The sequence below is a fragment of the Penicillium rubens genome, assembly GCF_028828025.1.
Source record: "Penicillium rubens strain IBT 27055 chromosome Unknown utg000002l_segment0_segment0, whole genome shotgun sequence".
In the NCBI taxonomy this organism is placed as follows: Eukaryota; Fungi; Ascomycota; class Eurotiomycetes; order Eurotiales; family Aspergillaceae; genus Penicillium; species Penicillium rubens.
In genome coordinates this window covers 6,951,238-6,968,213 of record NW_026890600.1, presented here as the reverse complement: position 1 = coordinate 6,968,213, position 16,976 = coordinate 6,951,238, and the positions used below count along the sequence as shown (strand labels likewise).

Genomic DNA, 16,976 nt, shown 5'->3' with positions numbered 1-16,976 from the left:
AACCAGCTGCTGGTGACACTATACAAATATGGGCGGTGGAAGGTATTCATTAGGATCCCATTCCTATATATTATCTTGAAGCCTTTTTAAGAGCTGTGCTTGGTCTGATACTAGATCTTGGTCAATCTCACACTTGAAGTCCTTCGTATCCCCTTTCGGTAAGTGAAAGTTTATTGCTGGCTTTCCTAGGACTAGATGTTCTTGGCGAGTATGGAGCTGGATAGGGTGGGTATTCCAATTCTCGGTGTATGATTTAACTCGCTTCCGTATAGTTTCTATATAGACTGCAAGAAGAGATACTTGATCAGGAATACTATCTTTTGTAAAGCAGTTTTCGTGTGCTAGGCGGCGAAAAAAGCGCTTCTTTTAAATTAGTATAGAATCAAATTAAATATTAAGTTATAGTGCACTTATATGGAAGAGCCCAGTGGTTGCCCTTGATAATATCCCCCACCATGCCTCAATACGCTGGTTATTAACACTTCTTCCATATATCCAGCAGTCTTTAGGTTTAATAGAGGGATCAGCTTAGCGACGAAGCTTATAGTGGCTATCAGCTAAAAGAACAGTCTCTACACCTCGATCAGATCGGAATTTCCTTGGTTAAAACCCTCTTTCTTGGAAAGCATTAGTGGCTTGGCGTAAAACGCTAACCGCAGTGCGAGCGGTTATACCAACGTATATCCAGACAATATAACGAGAGTATCCGTCAATTGTGGCATAGATCTTAATACCGAAAGGTTCGAGCTTCATATATCCGTCAATATACCATACATCGTTTGGTCCTAGGGACATATAGTTTATCCGTTCGCGCCGTGAACCTAGAAGCCGGCTTTGTACATCTTGAGGCCGAAGGAGACGCTACGCAAGCTCAATTTAGGCCCTAAAGTAGGTTAGTATAGGATAGAGAATTAGAGTATAGAGAATTGGAGTATAGAGAATTAGAGTAGAGCACTTACTCTATATAAAATAGCCCCATAGAACGAATATGGCGATATAGAGTACGGTAGCCAAAGTCCTCAACCTTACCAATAATATTCTCACAGATAAGAATGGCTTAGAGATCGTCAAATTGTTGCTATCGCTAATCAGGGGAGAGACGAAGCTTAATATTAAGGTCCGCTCGAATCCTTCTGATAGTCCTCTCCGATAAAGGTCTGCCGTCTACGGCGAGAATTCGAAGAATTTCGCTTGTGTTAAACCGAGATATAAGTGCTTTAACACGATCTTAAATCTCTACCCTAGGGGTAAGAGTAAGATCATAGCGTATAGGCGGTTTCCAGTAACCAAGAGATCTCTATAGGGTACTGCGACTAATTACGATATTGTATCGTTCTTCGAGGATAGCGCGGATGTCTGCATATGTGGTGTTCTGGCTGATGAGATCGAGTATCTCTTCTTTGTAGGGCTCTAGATCAATACGCGGGCGCGGCATAGTTTATATATAGAGTAGTGTATAGGGAATAAACATTTGTGGGATGACAGCTTGCAAAATGGGAAGTTTTAATATAGACTAGTAATCGATCGGGACTAGTTATTCCGCGCCGGAGAGAGAGAGTCGGTAAACCATCCCAAAAATGGGAGATGCATGGATTTGTATGGGGGAAAAAAGCTTCATTTTCATGCTGGAGAGAGAGAGAGAGAGAGTAAACCATCCCAAAAATGGGAGATGCATGCATTTGTATGGGAGAAAAAGGCTTCATTTTCATGCTGGAGAGGGTAAACCTCCCTAAAAATGGAGATGCATGGATTTGTATGGGAGCAAAAGGCTTCATGTTTATATGAATGTTTACAATATATTGTATAGAGCGGTGTAAAAGGCGGTACTCATTAAGGCATCCAGGCATCAAGATCCCCTAGTAAAAAGAGTTTTGAACCCTGGCCGTTATACCGCTGCGTACTGACACTATTTTTCTTTCTTTTCCAAATCTCATTTTCCGATTCTGATAATTGTCATTTCTCCATCCCTACAAGCGCCAACGCGGATCCGAGATGTGAAGCAATACCGAGATATGGAGTACTAAGCAGATCTCAGCTGCCCACCGCGCAACCCGTCTCCACTTTGTCCCCATCGCGACTAGCCTATCCATGTTCTTGCTCGCATCCCGAAACGTGGATCTTACCTTACCCAGGCTCTTAGCAAACACCCTTTCGATCCCCATGGTCTTGCGAGCTTGGGGACTGGCCTGGATATAATTTACCGCATGTCGATACAATATACGTGACCAAAGCTATCTGAACACATAATTTTCTTGAGCCATTTTCAAGGTTCCAGGGAAATGCCATTGAAAGAGTGGCTTGCGGGCCGGGGGCAAAGGGCCAGAACCATGGTTTGGACTGTCACTAAACCACTAAATTCCAAATTGATAGACCCGTAAACTAGTGGATATTCGACTCCACCAGGGCATGTGTCAAGATCGACCCCATTTTTGACTTTTTATTTTGTTCATGACGTCGACCTCGGGAGTTACCAAAATATCAACCTCATCCCTACCACGGTCTATGTTCCTTTTAACTTTCAGATACCGCTTAAAGTTTGGTTCGCGAGGGACCTCAGTATGATCTGATTCTGTTATACGCCTTGAATTGCATTCAACATTAGGCTTATAATAAAGTTATCGAAAGTATTAACTTTCAAGATTCCGAATGGATTCCAGGCGTGAACTGACAGCTGCATGGAACCCAACTTAAACTTCAGCTTTTCGGTCCCTCCGTCGGTCCACAAATCTACAAATCTACAAACTTAGACATCCACAAATCCACAGAGGAACCACTCCAGACCATGGAACTTATTTTGACTTTGTGTCAGCCACGTGAGCCCGGATTCGATCCAGATCTCCTTCTACACGGGGTATATTCGGGGCTTTTTTACCTTTGACAGCCCCAAAGCGAGGTATATCGACGTGTTCGACCAGACTTAATTTTGATGTGGAATTGAACATGCTAATTAAACATTTACAATAACGGATGGTTCGCTCAACCATACATGGCTTATTCTGGAATATTAACTAAGCTTGCTCGGATGCTATTCCGATTCCGAAACATACCTGAATTGAGCGCGCTTGGGAGCTGAGACAGGTGAAATTCTCTTCGGTCGCACCACATTACTAACGGATTGTACCTGGCCGTTTCTATTTTTTGTGTTCTTTCTAGTTTTTCCGAGCTGACCCCGGAAGACACAATTATGGGGTCCTGACAGACCCCGAAAAACTTACTTGACTGCCGATCTTGGGCTTCGGCCACCCTACCGAGTAGAATTGAATCATTTGGAGGGGCGGATACAATAATACGGATTATACGATGTAGGATCTACCACCGCTCAGGTATGTACAGATCTCCAAATTTGAGACTCCAGTGAGGGGACTGCAACCCACTTGGTTGAACTCATATTTTGAAAGGAAAAAAAAAAAAGTGATATCAAATTCGCATCCCATGAACCGAAAGGAAAAAAAAAAAAAAAAAAAAAAGAACAAACAGGGAAAGGAAAGGAAAGGGGCAAAACCAGGATTAGGGTTGCAGTTACACATATCTGCCCCGTGCTGCAAAGATGTAAATAGCATCTACGGAGTAATGTACCTCGACATCATAAAAAGCAAAATAAAAAAAGCAAGCATCCCATGTATACGGAGTACAAAGTACATATGTTGTACCCTCGGGATACAACATAAAGATATAAACGACTAGGGGTTGAACCCCGTAACTTAGTCCCAGATAGGAGGGCAGCGGATATGCAAGCCACTCAAGCCCCGGTATGCACTATCTCTGGCGTCCACGACTGGCCGATCTCAAAAGTAAAAAACGCACCCAACGAAAGTCGTGCAGCGTGCAGCGTGCAGCGTGCATACAACTTCCAGTTTTCGTCGAGCTCGGCCGAATCACAGTCTATGGGAACATTTATCCACCCCCCTTACCGTTGTACCCTTACAACCTTGCCTCTGTCACTTGTCAACCAACCCAAGACAAAATGCCCAACCAAATCCCGGTTCTGCGGGTTCTGCGGGTTCTGCGCCTTACACTTTCCGAATCTGTTTCCGCCCTTAGATTTCTCGCCACTACGGTGGAACCCCGATCGGTGTCTTAGCCACCCCCACTTCAGCCATTCGGTATCCAGATACTTGCATCCGACCCGTCACATAGCGGTGAAATTGGCGTCTGACACTTCGTTGTGCACATGCGCACGTATACACATTTGGAGCTGTATTAGGCAACTATCGCGCATATGCTCCGTACGTCGCACATATATGTTGGGTGCTATGTATGTGTACGTCTTCCCCTCTGCGCTGTCACGGGCGCTTAGGCCTCGATTATGGACGTGCGTGTCGATCACAACGACGTTTCTGCTAGGTGAGGTAGGAGGCGTGCGCTTTCTTCTTCCATCGGAGGTGTCAACTGCGGGATTTGTGAGCTGTCTCATGTCAGGATTTGGGTTGTGAGATCGCGTGTAGATCGATAGATTGGTTCGTGCGATCGTGACTCTCACCGTATACTCCAGAGAACTACATAGTACTACTAGGACGATATCCGAGCACACCTGTACCTGTACGGAGGGGGTACAGCGTATGTAGGTGTTCTCCATACATTCATATTTGAATAATTGGATCGGAGTACGGAGTACGCGGGGCAGTATAATGTAAGTCATATAATTCAATCCGATCACAGATTGGATTTCAATCCTCACTTTGAAGGGGGAATTGAAAATTGAAACCCTTGACCTACCTGCTTGAATGTAACGTCATATAATTTATTGACAATTTATTTTTAGATGTTCCTCGCTGCAAGCCGACTGCCATGATCGGGATTTGATCCCATCCAAGCTTCACACGAACTATTGAATCTTGTCATTTAATTTCAGACGATCGACAGACCCACCGTTCGACGTCTATTATGCACTAGGTTCAATAGCGTCGTTTAGCCTGGCCGCAGTGGCTTTTTTGACATTTGCTTTCTCACTTTTGGGGGTCTTTGCTCGGGGGTTTGTATTATTGTGGATTAGCGTTATCCTCCGTAGACGAGATAGCCGCTTGTTCCCCATACTCTTCTGTACTCCGTACTATCCGCCACGATATAATAGCCCGTGTTTCCAATAATGTACGTAAGTATGGGTTTGCGAGCCACGGGTGTGATTGTGGGTTCATGGAGAGTCATGTTCAGGTAGGATATTGTGTGCCTACTCCGTACCGGAAACAGGTTCGATGCTGTTTATTCGTTTGTGGTATGATGACATGGCTGCCCACGTTCTAAAATGGGATTTTATTAATTAACATGCCTAGGTACATACGTAGATCAGCTTCACGATCATGTTCTATGGCGCATACCACTATATTGTACCAGCAAAGTATCAACCAGGCGCTTATCTTTTGATCGACCAATCCCAACTACCAGCGGCATGCAGTTATGTAAATTATGTGCTCTTCGAAATGATATATGTTGTGTATCTATAATACCAAGTCATAACTGTCCATCTGTGTGCCACACTCCTCACTCTCCCATCACAGTTCTGTAAGGGGAGAAGCAAGCAGCACATAAATGCACCAGCTGTCATGTGCACGAAATATGTATGACCGACACAACCAAGTTATACATGCTGCACATGTAATGCCACGAAGAAAACAAAGGAGAATATATGAGATATCGGGCATGCTACTAGATAGATTTGTCAATGCATATCACTTCTCGGGTATCTAGAAGCTCGGGCATCTCATTTAGGACGCTAATGCACACTCGATGTACTTGATGTCATACTACCGTCGTATGTAAGCATGGTATTTGAACTACCTTCTAGTACAGCATAGATGAATTTACTCTAGTGGGTTGCATATCTAGGTAACTCGGTCCGTGGGCATTAATCGAAATTATGTCCTACGGCTGGAATATCTGCTTGTAAACGGTCGTAAGTATATATTATCTTGACATAGATATGAGTTGTACTTCTCTTTGCGCTTCGTGCGTGGTATCTTCTATGTTTCGACTTGGGACTGAGACTCGAATTGGGGAGATAACGAAGATAGATACGCCAATTAGATGACTGTAGAGCTTTTAATGGTTTTCGATATTGGATATTGAATTGTATTAGTAAAGGCAATCCCAAAAAGAGACCCTGGTCATGAGGAGATTATATGGTCTGGAGGAAACGGATTATACCTACAGACTCAACTTATTGATTTTTATTTTTTACTACGGTGTTCCAAAGAGGATTCCTCCAGCTGTATGATTTCTACTCGGCGTATGGCTCAGCATGCCTTGCTGTCGTTCTGCTGTCACTCCCAGTTTATACAGTTATGTCGGGGAGTAATCATACTGCTTTCTACAGCGAGATGTCTTCTTCTACAATGCATATTGGACAGAACTACGTCGCATAGCCGCTGTGTACCATGAGGAAAGAAATTTATATGCGCTTCAATACATCTCGCGTAATGTCTAATAAATTTTCAGTTGCGTTTTCTAGACAAGTTTATGTCTCGCTGGACACAGGTATGACTATTTCAAACTTCGCTTTTTCGTTGCCACGCTTGTTTAGGTCTGCGCCAGGACAAGAAGATTGCAACTTTGGCTAGTTGTGCCAACGTTCTACTATAGCATTGATTTCCAACTGTTGAAACACGCAATACATGTCTTTTATATATAGCTCTTATATAGCCTTATATAGTTCATATTAACAACAACACTCTCTACCCTGTACATAATCATATCCATGCCTCATCCGAGTCAAGATTAAAATCCTACAAAACCAGCAGCATTTCAATTTTGTGCAGTCACTAACTTTGTTTCTATTTTATCATCTCTAGATCACTGGCAATACATAACTAGGTCATGAACCAGCCAATCTAATTCCTCACAAAAAAACGAAAAGAAAAAGCCCCCGAAATAGGAAGTAAAATCTGGCTTCTGGTAGAATTACGCAGCCAAACGCAAAATATCGACTCTACAAGCCTCTGGCCGCTGATACCCACAGTCACGTGCATAATAAGCGGTCATAAGCGACTACAAGCGGGTCTAAGCGGGTCCGACGTGATTTTCACTTATCACGCACATTTGGGCCAAAAAATACATATCCAGCAGGCCGGCTGGCCCAATGGCAAGGCGCTTGACTACGAATCAAGAGATTGCAGGTTCGATCCCTGCGTCGGTCAATTTTTTTTGCAATTGTTTCTTTAGCTCAGAAACATGCTGCTGGAAGATGCGGAATTGTGCGAAGCGATTGGGGGGAAGAGATATCTCACAATCTTCTCTTTTTCTTGATTCTGTCGTCCATACCAGAGAAGAAAACCAAGTACCACCAGGCGAACGAGAGTATGAAAAGAGAGACGAAATGCCCGTAGTCCCACGGAGACTGGAGTCATGGGCAGCAGGTTACTTGAATGATGGAAAGCCTCACATATAAGGTGAATTGTAGGGGACACAATGCGGATGTTGTAGAAGCACGGATCCTAGGTTAGTATTGGGAGACGTTGGCTCGCTGTAACTTTTCCCGTCTGAGGATTTGGCTGCTGGATATCACCTTCGGTAGAGACAAGAGCCCGCAAGTCCCCATCGAATGATCATCATTTATAAGTTACCAAGAAATACTCCCGCAAGATCTTGTTATATAGTGTGGCAAATTTCCTAGAGAACGACTTTTAGAAATTGCTCGCCGATTGGCGACCTGCCAACTATAAGGTTCGTCGCCCAAAGGTTCTACACGTTGACTGGGGGGCATGAGCTCGCGTTTGCATTCTCATGTAACAATGCTGATTCTCCTAGTCCTTTATTAATTTCTTTCGGAAATCGACAGACCATGTATGAATGCGAGTGCCCTGGGTCAGTTCTGTAACCTAACTTATACTCGCATATCCCCTTCATACACACCACCATTGTCACCCCGTCCTATAAAATGAAACTGCAACTCGGCGTCAGTGTATTCGTACGGAATAATATTGGGACGTTCATTCTTGGCAAACGAAGAGGAAGCATTGGAGCAGGTTCGTCCATCAGGCGTCAATAGGGAATTGCCACAAAGACTGCCAATCTTTTATTTCCAGATCCAAGGTTTTTCTAGCGTCTTTACAATTAAAGAAACCTGGGGCCTACCGGGCGGACATTTTGAATTTGGCGAGGCTTTCGAGGCCTGTGCAGCGCGAGAAGTGGTCGAAGAGACTGGGCTTGTGGTCCATCACCTGCGGTTCCTGGCCGTCGCGAACAGCGGCATGCACAAAGAAGGCAAACACTATGCCGTTGTTTTTGTCAAAGGGTATGTCAATAAGACCCGAGAGGGGGGTCTGCCGCAACCGTAGGTTAGTACTGTACTTGAAGCAGTTGATTGGTGTGTTTTACCATGAATGGCATTAGCTCCCCGAGCCCGAAAGCTGCACGTCACGGGAGTGGGTTTAGTGGGGTGAGCTGCATTGTTTTAGCAAGGGGCCTGACAAACCAGGATTTGAGGGACGGAGACTGTCTTCGCCTCTTTTAGAATTATTTCAGCAGTAGCCAGACTTTCACCTGTAGCCGTGCTGTGTTAGGCCATGTGATATTTTATATAGTGATGCCAATAAGGAGACGGCTTTATTCCATATTTTAAAGGTTCTTCCAGTGATCTCCAACTGTGCCATCCGTGCTGAATGTTAAAATACCGCAGTAATCGGAATCATGAGTTATTTTTTCTTGATCATTAGGAGACACTAGGACTACAGGAGATCCCATATGCAAAGTATGAACAAGGTTTGCACTACCAAAGGAACCAATTGACATGGTTTGTTAAGCCATCTAAGAACTATTTAAGAAGGTAACATGTTGAGTAGTTGACTGCCTAATTAGGAAGGTCTGAATTTCAGAGGCGGGGTATAGTTAGCACTTCCCCATATATAAGGCTGGTGCAGATCAGGAACCAAGCCGCATAATCGGAAATAATTCCTCCACATATGGGCACAATCCACTTTGTACACCTTTTGCTATTTCCCGAATCCACCTTTAATCCCAAGTATCGACTTACGTCCTACATGAGGGCCTTATATATAACCAACAGTCTTTCGCAGGTGTAGAATAGTGGTGAGGAGCTTGACATCCAACTTCACTAGTTACAGGTGGAAAGGCGGCCGTTTCTAGCCCCAGAAGCGGTCATTTTCGTCAATTTCACATGTTATCGGGTTCTGGTAGTAAACCAACTAAAGACGCTATAATGCATGTTGGTCTAGACACGGGTCGAGAGATTTACATCACTAAACATGTGTTCACACCCATCGACCAAACAAGATAGGGATATCTAACTGTCAAAACGGCCCTTATCTCTGAGACATGCATGTACATCTTCCCTGCAAGTACTTCGTACGGAGTAACCTATATCGGGAAGCATGCCGGTCGCGTTGACGGACATCAAGTCGCAAATCACCATGCGAGCCGCTCGGATGTAGACTTGGGCGTTTGAGTTTAGATTCACGTCTTGTGGCTTCATGGCATGTGTTCATTGGAGGATCCATGGTCAGTCGGCCCTGCAGGGAAGATGCAGAGAAGCAATAAAGAAAAGGGGGAGGGGAAACCCTCAGCTAGCCAATCAGACATAGTTTAGACGTGCTGCTTGATCTGACTGCATTGGGTTGTTGACCCCTCGTTGATGCATCACGCCCATCGTGAGAGGGGGTATGGCTGTCTGGCGACACTTGCGTGCTGTGACTGAAGGTTTGCCAATGCATTACTGCGCCTCTGAAAACCGGGCAATATGCTCTCTCAGTATCATTATCCGAGACATGTTGATGTGATCGGCGTGCTCTAGAAAGATCTTCCTCTATACTCTACAGGATTGCTTCTCCCGAACCTGGAAAGATAACAATGATTTGCATGAAAATAGTGTCTATTCAACAGTGGGTCCAGCACTTCCCTGATCATGGTAGTAACTTATAACCACGCCCGGACCGGTGATCCCAACCATGTTCACATCCCAGCCGTTGGGGGGCGCATCGCCAAATCTCTGGGCATAGCTTGCTTGGGCTATTCCGCCACGCCGAAGGTAAAAAAAGTTACGCAATAATAATCTTTAGTGATACAGCTCGCATATTGCAGCTTAATCAAGGGTCCTGATAACGAGTCAGGCCGAGGGCATCGGCTAGTTCGTTGCCAAAGGATGTGGGCCAGGGAGCTAGCCAACGGTCGATTACCCCAGAGTTCAACAAGCCAAGCCCAATCCAGTATTCAGGATTATAGTATGTTATACTCCGTACGTATCTTTGTACTCCGTATATTAAGCGATTCGAACAGACCGCTTCTTTATCCGATGTTCCCGGGTTCAGCTAAAAAGGGCACTAATACCCGGATGGGTAGGTGCTAAACCCTCTCTGCATGAAAATTATATTGCACGATAGAGTGGACCCTTCAGAGGCAGCGAAAAGAGATACCTCGGCTGATTTGGGGGGATTTCCGCGGGCGACTGCTGTATATTCTTCCGCATTGCCCCTTAGCGTTGCGCGATTAGCGAGTTTAGGATAAATTGGAACAACTTGCTAGGGTTGTATCCCGGGTTAATATTGTGATTAGTGAGGCCGAAGCTCAACACTATTAGAATATATTAGACAACTTGAGGGTGATGCTTAATTTCCGTGCGATCGGCGAATAACATCAATGTGAATATCATATGAATAATTGTCACTACCCGCTCCCCTTTCGCTTTAAGGATAAGACATAATTAATATGGAGGATGAGGCGTAAGCACCTCTGAGATCCAATAAAGAGGAGGCGAAGACTAGAAAACACCATATCTCGAAGGGCCCCCTCAAGTATAAGAGCAAATAAGGCTAAATAAGAACGACTAACTGATAGAAGGAGGGCCACTAGGGCATTAAACGGCATGATACCCGTTGTTAAGCGGGCCTAGAAAGTTACAAGGTCACATTGCTGCCATCTCCAATCCTGATAGCCATTTCTTTCCTTTCCCTTTGAGACATTTGCACATGTTAACCAATGATTGTCCGAGAGACTGCTGTTTGTCTGTTGTCCCTCTCCACTTGGATCCTGATCCTCCCCACTTAAGATCAATTTAACTAAGGGGATTGCCAAATCATACTACAGGGTCTGTGGCTCTTGACTCTGGACCCTTGCCTAGATCCTTTTTAGGTCGGAATTCTCCGAGCATGTCGAAGACGCAAAAAAGTGGTTGTATTAGATAGGAAAAAAGTGAAAGGACTCCGCGATATCTTCGGAATTCGGTGAAATAAGACAAACTAGTCAAGAATCAAACGAAAAAGGATGTACCTAGTATAGATCGCGCCACTCAGCCCCCTCAAACCCCCTCTCCTACGGTTTTCGTCGGGGAAATCGGCTCAGGGGGGTAGTTAATACGACATTATCAACCCCTCTTGAAAGTATGCACCGACAATCGCTACCTTTCTAGAAGCCAACGGGAAGTTGTCGGATTGGTGGATGCATATTCGATTACCCCAGGTCCGCCATGGTCCGCTATAATCCGCCATGAACAGGATATGTATGTTGTACCTGCGCGGACGCTTCGATATCGTCAGTAATCGGTTTCTTGTCGCAATTGGCTCAATCTCCTCACCCAGCCTAGTGGCCCTAATGACCCGCTATTATAAGGCTTGGATCTCCCTGATAGACATGAGATGATCTTCAGGTTGTTTGATTTGGTCTTTGCTTAAGGGTCTAATTGTTGATCAGCCTTTCCTTCCTATTTTCCAACTTCTCAACCTTCCCGGTCGATCAGGCATAGACGATCCCCTAAACAGTACATACCTCCAGTACACTTACAGTAACCATTCAACCTCCGATACAATGACGAGAACTGGCCCTCCAATTAATCCTATCTCGTGGGACACCAAGACTATTGTTCCAGATGATGGCAGCAGAATCGATTCGGTCGCTTGCCAGGATGCGAGGCCAAAAGGGCGCATCCGACGATCAATGACTGCTTGTCATACCTGTCGCAAGCTCAAGACTCGCTGTGATGTTGATCCCCGTGGTCATTCTTGCCGTCGCTGTTTGTCACTTAGGTTGGTTTCGCCTTTTTATTCATGTGTTTGACATATCCCCGATTTTTACTCTTTTTGAAGTCTCCCGTTTCTCTATATGCTGACTATTGTCATAAAAGGCTTGACTGCGAGCTCCCCGAGACAACAGAGCGGTTCCAGGACAATGCATCAACCTGGTCTGACGCCACCGCTGTACCCTCGATTGAGGAACGGCTCGTCTCTCTCGAACGAGGAATGGGGGAGATGATACATCTGATGCGGCAGATAGTGAAAAGCTCCCCCAGCATGCCCTGCAGCCCAACCTTCCAAACTAGAAACCACAGCATAGATGGAACATCTTCAAGTGATAGCATGTCCTCATCTTTCTATCCGCTCAAGCCAGCGCAGCTCATTCGGGACCTGCAAGCCGAATGCTTCGGCGAGAGAGCTCACTTCTCCGATGCTGACATCCTCGGGGATATCGTCACCCAGGGCATCGTAGATTCCAAGCTTTCCGTGAAGCTGATTGAACTGTGTGTCTGATTGTGTGTCTGTCACTGGATCGCCCTGCTAATGATCTCGCCAGTTTTGTCGAACATTTCGGCCACTGGGTCTCAATAAATCACTCGTCCAGCCTTCAACGGTCGAATACACTCCTTTTCAATACTGCATGTCTCCTGGCTTCGCGCTATATGCCTGGCCTACCACAACACACTGTCCGCGATATCTCACTCTATGTACAACATGCCGTCGCGAAGGTGTTGTGGAAGCCCCCGCCCATGACAAGCGATATGCTGCAGGCCTTGACCTTGCTTTGTCTCTATTCCACTTCTATTCACAAAGAAGGCCTGATGGACGACTGGTTGCTGAGCGGGATCTCGATCAACCATGCCCTCATCTCTTTTAACTTTCTCAATACTTTGCCAGGAGACAATTTAAGTCCAGACGAACTCCTTGCTCAGTTGCGTTTGTGGAATACACTCTGTGCAACCCAACTACAGTATGTCCTGCCCAACAATTCGTCAGGTATACAATCTAACACCAATCCAACAGCTCCGCCCTCGCAAACGGCCGCACTGTCAACATCCAACAACAATACATCAACCAATGTCCCCGCATCCTAGAGCATGCAGGTGCCACACCAGAAGACGGAAGAATCGTCGCAGAGATTCAACTATACCGCATCGCCCTCCGACTCCAACACAGCCAGAGCCGCCTCCAATTTGCAGAATCTGAATACGAAGAACTGGAGCGCTGGAGAATGGAGTGGGCACATCTCCTAAGTACATCAACCCTCCCCTATATGCCCAGCCACTGCAATCCCAATCCAAATCTAACAGCGACACCCACAGCCACCAACGGAGACTCAACTCTCAACCTAAACCTCTGGTTCTGCCAACTCCTCCTACACCGAACCGCCGCGCGCCTCCAACCAGACAGCGAGCGCCTCCTCCCAGAAATATGCGGCACCGCCCGCCTAATAATAACCCAATTCCTTCAAACGCGCTTCACGTCCGCACCCGCTCTAATCGACCACGTCTACTTCATCGTCGGCTACGCCGCGCTCACACTCTGCGACTACACGCTCACCGACCCATTAATCAACCAAGTGCGCGGCTTCCTACTGCACCTCGCGCCAGGCGGCGACAACCTCTCCTACCGGATCGCGTGTATTGTCGGCGAAGTGCAGCGGCGCTACTCAGAGGCGACTGCTGTTGTGGCGGCGGGGTCGCATTCGTCGTCGCCGGTTGCCGAGGTCAAGGGCGCGCAGATGTTCGGTTCATCGCACCATCATCGTACCGGTATGGAGCTCTCGCAGCTGATGTCTAGCCCCGAGGGCTTGGATTCCCTTGTTGAGGGATATAATTGTCTTGAGCAGATGATGCCTGGGTATGCGGCTTCGCAGCCTGCATTTGAGGCGCCGGATTTGTTTCATCATTCTCCTACGACTGGTGTTACTGGTGGGGCTATGCCTATTGGTCTCGTGCCCAGGGCTTTGCATGATTGGTGATGAGGTTATGGGTTGGTCTTTTGGTTCTAGATTATTGGAGTTGGTGCATGTTGAACTAATACCGAGGTTGGATTTGGGATTTGGGTGTTGTGTTATGTTTCTTTTTACTTGAGGATCGTAATAACAAAAGTACAAATGGAAATTTGTCCTGACTTCTTCAACTGGCTTCTCTGTTTCGTGTTGCTATTCATCAAAGTAATATATATTACCTATAGCTGGATTCAAATTGTATTACCTTGGTAGTTATCTGGCTTCCAATATGCATTGTCGTCTCACATGGCTTAGATACTCCAATACTTCCTCAATTCAGCATCCAGCATGGTCTCTCATCTCCTAGACACCAGGCCAACAAAATATGATAGTATTATGTATAAAGCTGATAAACCATTCGAAAGGAGGTGTCCACGGGTATGGATAAAAACACCAACTCAGATGTAATAATATATACACTTTCTCCTTCCCAATAAAGCAATTGGAAGGAATATCTATCTATCAGGAGCCCTCGAAAGAGGGTACAGGCAGTTCGGCCTCGATCAGCCAAATTACCAATATCTCGAACACGAAGTCTATGATGAGCACAGAGCCGAGCCCTCGAGCAAAGACGTGGGGAGCAAGATCCTCGGCGCTCCACTCGCCATAGGAACAGACACCTCCCCACTATCACCAACAGTAACACTAGTGCAGGACACAACCTCAGTCAACTTCGCACCAGCCTTGAATCCAGTATCAGGAATTGAAACTGAATACTCTTTACCCCCTGCACCGAGATTCGTCAGGACAGTGATTGTCTGTCCACCGACGAAGCCCTTCCGCATGGCGATGGCGCTCTCGTCTTTGTAGATTGGGTGGTTCTGTGCAGACCGAGTTAGTCTCTTTTCCTTCTTCTCCTTCTTATTTTGAGACACAGAGAGAGATGAGCACATACCTGGTAAATAGTATAATTGGTACTCTTAGCAATGGCCTGGTTTCTAGCACCATTGGCCTTGGCAATGAGCTTGTACAGCTCGCTGTCGGTGTTGTATCCGGATAACCACAGAGCCTCGCGATTAGCCGGGTCCTCGCCACCACTGTAGTGCTGCTCCTGTCCTGCATAGACAATAGGAATGCCATCTGCCATAATGGTAAATGTGGCTGCGTTCTTGGCGAGGGCAATGTCATCGGTGGCACTGGATTCCCGAGGTCAGCTTCTAGACATACAGAACGGAATCATACTCTGTTTCTTTGCATGGAATTTCCACGTACTGGGCAAAACGTGGGTTATCGTGGTTCTCCAAGAAATTTCCAAGAAGGGTTGAGTCCTTGCAGGTCGATTTCACCGTGTTGATCATGTTGTACAGATCGGTCATGCTTCCCGAGCTCGACTGGAAGGCCTTGAGGAGTGGGTAGTAACTATTTGCACGAGTTAGGTTTGGTTTCTCTAGTAGATTCCATGACAAGGGTCTCACATCGGGTAGTTGAGCACTCCGTCCATTACCTCCTGGTATGGACAGGTGTAATCTGGGTCACCATCAAGGATTTCGCCTACGCAGTAGACGCCCGCGGCTTTGTTGTAGCCGGGCCAGAAATCTTTCTGGACATGTTTGACTGTGTCGACGCGAAGTCCATCGACTATATATTGGTGAGTTTCTAGATACGGCGATATCTGCTGAAGCAGGGGAGTTCTTTTTTTTTAGAAAAAGAAGAAAGAAAGAAGCTTACTGGAGTAGTTGGAGACCAAAGATCCAACCCAGTCATACCATAGATCCTGCACCTCCTTGCTCTGTGTATTCAGATCCGGTAGCGAGACCTTGTTATCGCCAAGCCAGCAGTTTTGCGACATGGTGTCGTCGTTGTAATCGGTGATTGGGCAGTAGGAGTGGAAATACTTTGCATCGTTGAAGGGGTTGAATTTGGTGTAGTCCACGTCAGCACCTGCGCCATTGTAGCCCTTTTTATCCAATATATGTCAGTCTCAGTCCAGGTGATTGGTGGCGTGGGTGATTTGACTCACCATGTGGTTTGCTACGACATCGACCATGAGATACATGTCGCGTTTGTGCAAAGCCGCAGCGAGGGCCTTGAGATCGTCTGCGGTTCCATAGTTGGAATCGAGAGAGTAGCTTAGAATTTGTCAGTAAGGATGCAGGTTTTGACGAATTTCTTTTCTGCTTTGCGATACTCACATATCCTGCTGCCAGTATCCGTGATAGGGATCTCCGTACGCGGTTTCCCCGCTCAATTGACCGGTCACCGGAGTGATCCAAATGGCCGTAAAGCCCATTCCTTGGATATAGTCCAGCTAAGATATTGGTTAGTTGGGTGATGTAGGAAGGATCAGACTGTTACTGACCTTGTCAATGATACCCTGCCAGGTTCCGCCACAGTATTTCTATCCACTATAGTTAGCTCTATCTCAATGACATAGAGCCTACGAATAGATAAAAGCTTACTCTGTCAGCGGTATCACAGGCAGCAGTAGTTGAACCATCGGTCCGGGCAAAACGATCCGTGAGCATGAAGTAGATGGACTGCGAGCGCCATTCCGCTGGGGTCGCAGCAATGGCAGTGCTAACCAGGCCGGCAAGCCAGGCAAGCCGAGCTAGAACCATCTTGTAGATGTTTCACCACCGATAGCTCAGTAACAGAGGAGAGGAAAGTCGCTCAACAGAACATTCCAACAAAAAGCGCTGCGGGGCCTTGGTATATATACCCTGCGAAAAACCATACATACAACGGCATATGAAAAAAATATTGGAGACGAATAGCCGTTGAAATCGGACTCGGTGCAGGATTATGGCTTAAGCTAATAGACGCCAAAAGCCCATATGAAGATCGTCACAGACGATCGTAAATGGACAGTAATCCCTCTAAATCCCCGACCCCGGTCACAGCAACATATACAAAAGTGGAAAACAGAGAGAGGTCTCTGTATGGCCAAGAAGTCCATAATTAATTCACAGATAATCTCCCGAAAGGAAAACCCCACTATCATCCTTCACACCTGATCCGTCACATCTTGATTTCCCCCAGCCCGGTAAAATACAGAGTCACAAGGGTATAGA

At 46.2% G+C, this 16,976-nt stretch overlaps 3 protein-coding genes across 3 annotated transcripts; 2 read left to right on the top strand and 1 right to left on the bottom strand.

Moving 5' to 3' along the window:
• Positions 1-7,870: 7,870 nt before the first annotated feature.
• Positions 7,871-8,270, top strand: N7525_005108 (nucleotide triphosphate diphosphatase NUDT15; the record flags this gene model as incomplete). Its single annotated transcript, XM_061213281.1, has 2 exons — positions 7,871-7,958; positions 8,053-8,270. The coding sequence occupies 2 exons, from the start codon at positions 7,871-7,873 to the stop codon at positions 8,268-8,270; spliced, it is 306 nt and encodes a 101-aa protein (XP_061070302.1).
• Positions 8,271-11,748: 3,478 nt separating this feature from the next.
• N7525_005107 (uncharacterized protein) lies at positions 11,749-13,935 on the top strand (the record flags this gene model as incomplete). The annotated part of the gene is made up of 4 exons (XM_061213280.1): positions 11,749-11,966; positions 12,065-12,457; positions 12,511-12,924; positions 12,978-13,935. The coding sequence occupies 4 exons, from the start codon at positions 11,749-11,751 to the stop codon at positions 13,933-13,935; spliced, it is 1,983 nt and encodes a 660-aa protein (XP_061070301.1).
• A 566-nt stretch (positions 13,936-14,501) lies between these two features.
• N7525_005106 (alpha-amylase) lies at positions 14,502-16,523 on the bottom strand (the record flags this gene model as incomplete). Its single annotated transcript, XM_002565132.2, has 9 exons — positions 14,502-14,786; positions 14,861-15,101; positions 15,178-15,324; positions 15,381-15,543; positions 15,634-15,862; positions 15,926-16,034; positions 16,098-16,213; positions 16,265-16,303; positions 16,365-16,523. The coding sequence occupies 9 exons, from the start codon at positions 16,521-16,523 to the stop codon at positions 14,502-14,504; spliced, it is 1,488 nt and encodes a 495-aa protein (XP_002565178.1).
• Positions 16,524-16,976: the final 453 nt, after the last annotated feature.